This window comes from Etheostoma cragini, chromosome 4 (assembly GCF_013103735.1).
Source record: "Etheostoma cragini isolate CJK2018 chromosome 4, CSU_Ecrag_1.0, whole genome shotgun sequence".
In the NCBI taxonomy this organism is placed as follows: domain Eukaryota; kingdom Metazoa; phylum Chordata; class Actinopteri; order Perciformes; family Percidae; genus Etheostoma; species Etheostoma cragini.
In genome coordinates, this window is record NC_048410.1 from 6080578 (window position 1) to 6087197 (window position 6620).

The 6620-nt window shown below is 40.3% G+C and overlaps 1 protein-coding gene across 2 annotated transcripts in view; it reads right to left on the reverse strand.

The window, feature by feature from the left end:
- Window positions 1-6620, reverse strand: part of ndrg3a (ndrg family member 3a) — a 36257-nt gene that overhangs the window by 17604 nt on the left and 12033 nt on the right. For both annotated transcript variants that reach the window (XM_034868397.1, XM_034868396.1), the window contains exons 2-3: window positions 2249-2333; window positions 492-524 (exon numbers count right to left, since the gene is read on the reverse strand). In XM_034868397.1, the coding sequence (XP_034724288.1) occupies window positions 492-524; window positions 2249-2305 (90 nt within the window). In that variant the 5' untranslated portion in view covers window positions 2306-2333. The remainder of the gene's footprint in view (window positions 1-491; window positions 525-2248; window positions 2334-6620) is intronic.

Sequence of the window (6620 nt, forward strand, 5' to 3'; positions counted from 1 at the left end):
CATCACAAACGCTACTACTTCCAAGCGTTGTAAATCTCTCCCTTCTCTTCATTGAAGCCTCTCTTTTTACAGGTACTGCCAAACACTCCATGTTTGGTACTGCCAAGTTGTTTGGTTTTGTCATGGTTCATGTGAGCAATAAACATTACACTTCGTGAGAACAAAATTGTAGCAGAGAATCGTCATATTCTAAGTTAAAAAGCATGATTCATTTATTTTTCCCCAAATAGTGCAGGCCTATTCGGTACACACAAAAAATATTACTGGGACCACTACAGCTATACATTTTATATCTATTCACCAGCATGTGTTGTAGTAAAATTGGATGAACAACAATCAGATGTAGGGCAAGAAAACAAATGTGTTTAGCAGTAGGGGAGTGGGAATGCGGCCAGGTCCCCAAAGCCCCAACCCCCCTTCCACTATCACAACAGCATCTCCTCCAACCATGGCACCGCAGTGTTTTGTGTAGGTCAGTAAGCAACACTCACCTGGCAGTCGAAATCTTGAAAGTTGCGTGCATTCTGCAAGACAAGTAAAAGAGGAGAGTTACAATAGAACTAGGCTCATAAATGCCACATATACACATACACACATACACACATATATATATATATATACACATATATATATATATACATACATACACATATATATACACACACACACACACACACACACACACACACACACACACACACACACGACACATGATGTGTTGGGTTTTTTCAACATAATTTACATATGCTCTAAGTATCCATGTGTGAACAAAGCTCTTAACTATTGGTTGGTAATAATTAAAACTTGATTCTTAACACACTTACATAAGTAATGGTAAAGCATTTTTACAGCCTTGTCTCAGTTGGTTTTTGTCTTTATTCAGACAGCACGAAGCTACAGAATAGATGGTGGAAATGGGAAAGTGGGCAACAACAAAGAAAATTCTTGTGGGATTCAGTTGTAGGCTAGACCAGTAGGGTACATATTGGTAAAAAGACAGATGGTGGCTAAAAAGCTCTCCCTTTCTTCTTCCTACTGAAATAGCTATTTGAAGTCTACACTATTCCATTGAAATAGTGCAGTTCTTGTGTGTTAAAGAATTGGATCAGTATCAGCTTTTTCTATTTTAGATATAAACTCAAAGTCCAGGAAGGAAAAGTGAATTTCTTTGACTATAGTGAAGTGAACCTCAGAATATTAGCATTGTTTCCCTGAAGTAAATACCCCACAGTAATTACTAAAATAAGCTTAAGGCATTAGTAATCTGATTGTCCAAAGACGTGATGCAACTGTGCTTATACATTTTATTTGTTGTTATGCCAAATGTTATACATTTGTCTTATTGTGTACTCTTATGCATGTCCTACTTTGAAGCAACTTTAATCACATATATCTGTAACCTTTGCAAAAGGCACTTATGTTGTTCTTAACTGTTGTTAAAGCTACTTTGCTGCTGCAGACAGTACTCAGTTCTTCCTCATACCTGGCAGCATTATCAATGCAATCATTCACAAATGTATTATCTGTATGGCAACCACTAGGGGGAGTGAGAGGTCAGTGCCAGTATCCTTCATTCAGATGGTTTTAATGATGTAGATTCCCCACCCTGTCACCTCACACAAGACATCTACCTAACGCAGCATGCAGGTGATACGATCCCTTCAGACCTGATACTTCACTACTCACTTCTCCTGTGAGGCACCATTTCTCCCTGACTGTGACAGTTGCCTGGGGGGAGAACAAAACAGTCTTTCTAATCAGCTAATCAGCTGTTGAGATGGAGCAGGGAAGAGGAGGAGGCCACAAGAGGATGGGAATAGCTTTCATCTGCCACTGTTTTTTTCCCTCCTCCATACTTACTTCTGTTTTTGCTGTCTCTCACTTGCTACAATCTTTCAAGCTCTAAGAAATAATGAGATGAGTATCTCCTTTGATCTCTCGTCATTCTTGCTTGTTTGTCTTTTCTGTCTTACATTATACTTCCCGCTTCGCTTCTTCTCTCTTGCATCATTCCATCTACAACCTTTTTATTGCTCTCTTCTTTCTTTTCCTACTCTACAGAGTCAAGCAGACATGAATAATTCACTTTGATGAACAGGACTGCAGGGTCTGCATGCCTAGTGTACTGTATTTACGTATGTATCTACCTGGGAGGACCATATGAGGTGCTCATTCCCTTTAAATGTGCACCACGTGTGTGTGTGTTGCCTGAGCAGTCGGTCACTGTACTGACCTACCCACAACTTACCTTATTGGTCAGCAGCGGCTTGATTTCATTCAGCTGTACATCCTGCAGCTCATCCATCTTCCTTGTCTTGTCCCTGTCAACCACTCTGTCCAGGAAGAAAAAGAGAAAACATTATGCTCACTAATAATAAGCATCAGCAGTTAGGAATGAAGAATTGTAAACTGTGAGAGCATTGCATAAAGATTACTGTTGTTGCACAAATGAAAATGCCCATTCAAGGCGAGGAAAATGTCACTATGTATTAAGTATATCTTTCTATGTACTTTTGAAAATGAATTAACATTTTCAGAACTGACAGAGGATGCCCAGATTCATATCCAATTTATAATTTGTAATTTTGTATGGTGTTTTGATGTTATTGTATCTAATACATTGTTCTTAATAACAGTTATGTTGATTTTTTTTCAAATATATTGTTTAGTCAGTGGTTCTAAAACTGGATGGTATAGAGTCACCGCTGTGGGGCGTCTTGAGCAAACCTAAAGGTATATCAATACGATTCATGAAGTGAAAAAAACAAACAAAAGTACTCTGTTGCAAGGCTATCTTGCTAACCTGAATATTTTCTTAATTTTGTATTGTTCTATTGTATTGTTAATGACACATGAATATGAAATCTGATCTTGCTGGGGTGGGCGAGGGGCATTCATTTTCATTTTTCAGAATGACAGAAGAAAATTGAGAACCTCCGGTTTACAGTATATAATGGCAGAAAATAGAAAAAATGCCAAGATGACATAGTCAAAGTTATTGGTATGAAACAAAGCAAGTCATTAAGTTTAAGAAACAGGAATTAAGTAATGTTTGGTTATTGTCCATGATAAATGACTTATACAATTAATCAATGTATCCTTTCATGACTAGGTGCAGTTCATGGCAACACAACCTGCTCATTCGATACTGATCCGTTATGGGATTGAAGGAGGTGGCAGCAGATAGCTAAGTCACAAGTCCAGCCCTGAAAGTATCTTTTTCCTTCTATGGTACCCTTGTCTTCTTGACTCCAAATTGGCATACTGTGATTTGTATATTATAATAAAAGAGCCAGCTGGGAAGGGGATGGAGGATGTTTTCTGTATTAGTTCTTCAGGAAAGGTCACAATTTCAGTGCACATACGTGGCGTGCAAAGATGGCTCAGCCCAGGTTTAACAAAAAGCTCTAAAGCCCACCTCATTTGTTTTCCCCTTGAAGCCAGCCGTTTGTCCAGGAACATAATTATTGTACAAGAACACTGACACTAAAAGTGTCCCCCTCCCTCACTTTCCCTGAAATTGTACCTCTTCGGCCTTGCCTGTTTGCACAAGGTGAGGACAGGAAGTGGTATTGAATTACCTGGCTCAGTGTGGCTTATGTTGCACATAACAGCAGATGGAGCGTCTGCTTCTTCTAGGTCAATGCTTACAAACTGGCCTGCAGTGCACCACAAACAGCCTTGATACTAAAATATTGCATTTATCAGAACAGAGGCACACAAAACACATAAAACAAACAAGAAGCAAGGGCAAATGCAATTGGGCAGAGGACTAGCCAAGTGAAGCAGCGGTTAAAATTACTTCCTGTGTCAGAGCCAAAATTCCAGATCGGCCCATCTGAGCTTTCATTTTCTCAAAGGCATAGCAGGATACCCATGGCTCAGTTTACACCCATCACCATTTCTAGCCACTGAAGGGCCATAGGCAGGCTGGAGGAAATCATATTAAATGTTAAAAAACCTCATAAAGTAACATTTTTATACCATGATGGGACCTTCAAGAGAAAATGATTCTACAAGCTAGATAACTACAAACATAGAAACTGAAGAAGTTGTGCTACACACACAACCAAGCATACACCGATCGCACTCAGCTTAAGTAAAGTGCTTCCGGCTAGAATGAGGTAAAAAAAAAAAAGAGTGAAGAGGTATCTGTGGTATATGTTCAGTTGTTCTGAAATTGTTTAAGATACTTAATTGTTCAGAAAAAACTATGGACGTGGCTGTGTTTTTTGTTTGTTTTACTGTGAACTTGAATTTCATATTCAGTGAAGAAGACTGCAGTTACAAAAAAAGAATCTAGATGGCAGGTTATATGCTTAAGTTTCCAATTGACTGAAGATATAAGTTATTTTACGCTATGTTGTTAAATGTTTAAAATTTGACAATGTAGTGTAGTACATTGCAAACAAAGGTCAGATATTATATTGCATAAAAGTCTAGTCTAAAAAGGGCATAGCAACCTGTGCGTCAAAAAAACAAACAAATTAAAAATCCAAAAATCTATATCAAACCGTGACCTAAGAATCGAAAACGTAATCCAATCAAGGACTTGGAGAATCTTGTCACCTATATTGTTGACGTATGAATAAGGACAGAGGACATCCTGCTCCAGCAACAGATTGCAACTTGCTTGGAAACAACCGGGGAAGCAGATGGGTACAACTGAGCACAATCCTCATATTACATATAAGGGAAAAAAATGTAGAAGCATCCAGGGTTGGAAGTACTCACCCATCAGCATGGGGAGTAAAAACATACCCAGCAAAATCCCTGCTGACAAATCCGGCTCAATTGTGGAACTAAATAATATTTAGACAAGTGAACAAGGAAAAAAGAAAAACAAATATTCTGCATGCTTGAGCGGATTGAGCATATTGGCCGGATCAATCCAACACTTCCTCAGGCTGTCACAGAAAGTGGGATGGAGGCAAAAGCTGCTTTCATTGTAAACAGGCTAGCCGGGTAATCAAGGTGTTAAGGAGGAGGGGGTCAGGGTGAGCTTAAACCAACTGACAGACTGACTGGGTAGCTTTCATACGCCAACCCCACTGACCCCTTTTACTGGGTTGCCCAGGCAAATAACTACCACACTATCATTCTGTGGTTCTTCCTTTGGTTTCCATCTAAAAAAAAGACACGTCTCCAGGGGGCTCTAGCAGATCTTAGAACCCCTTCCATTTAGCAACATGCACCACCATCACCACCCTTTCATATCTTCTCCGTGCCTGCTCTACGTTTCAGCATTATCAGCTGTTGCCATAGAGACAAAGCTGGTTGCCAATGTTTATTCTAAACTGGGCTAGCCCCAAGGGACAGATGTGAGGCAAGGAGAATAGGGGAATAGATAGAGGTAGAAATGAGAAGAACTGATGACGAGAAGCTCAAAACATGTGCTTTCAGCAGCGTTTACCCCTGACTATCGGGGACTTAAATGAGCCATGCAGACTGTCTAAATATGCCATTAAAGCTTTGTGTAATTGTAATATAAAATCAGGAAAAGTAGTCCTAGATGACAGGAAGGAAATTCCATTTGCAATCTGTGCAGGGAGCGTTGCCCCATATTCGCACCATACCATTATTGCTGACGAGGATGGGGGAAGGATCGAGAGAGCTGATAACGTAGAACAAGTCCCTCTAGCCTCGACAACAGGTCGGTCTGTTGGGTCAGATCGCTCTCACAAATGGTTTCCCTGACATCAGAATCTGTTTTACTCAGCTCTTCCACTTGCAGATAAGTAACACACATTGTATGCTGGCTCTTACACAATTTCCCTCATCTGTTCTTCAGGTCCATTACCCTGCACAGCATGCAGCTGCCACCAGGGTCTTGTCTCAGCACTAAATATCATGCCATGCAGTGAGGGACAAGGAAGCTATGCTGGGTGAACAAACGGCAGCATAAACAAAACGTGCCAGGGGAAAACCACGTGATGCCCTTTCAAAGCAGCAAAGGTCAGCCTTCACTATAGCTTAGCATCAGTGCTGCCTCTGGGAGACAGGGAATTTTTTAATTATGACACAATTACTTGTAGCAAAGATACGTTGAAATGCCTGTTTAATAAATAGATACATATTTAACATATCTCCCTTTCTTGACAAGCACTTGCTTACTACCTTACAGACATTATCCAATCTCTATGACTGTAAGAAGAGAGGACCTTAATGCTATGGTGTAAGTGCCAGCATGCATTAGTGGTGAGACAAAATATCAATATGCAATATTTTGGTGTCCTCCTTCGTGCAAGAATCAATATGCCGGTAATATCGTAAAGTAGTATTGTGATATTATCTCTGACATGACCCGGTATCTGGTATCGTATAAGGGAGGTACCCTATGTTTCCCAACCCTAGAATGCATGCATGTTGACACAGAGGCATGTGCCAAAACACTTACTGTAGATTTATGGTGTCTCTGCCAACACAAAGGAGTCCTGTAGCTGCCATGTCAGCAGACGACACCAATTGATAGATGAACACATCCCTTCCTCCTCCTCCCACTTTTCATCCCTCCCTCACAAATTTTCCTCCTCCTCCACTCTGTGCACTCTCCCCTTCTTTGTCTATCCATCTCTTACTCACCTTGAACTGTCAGGAAGTCTAGGCAGGCTACGTGATCA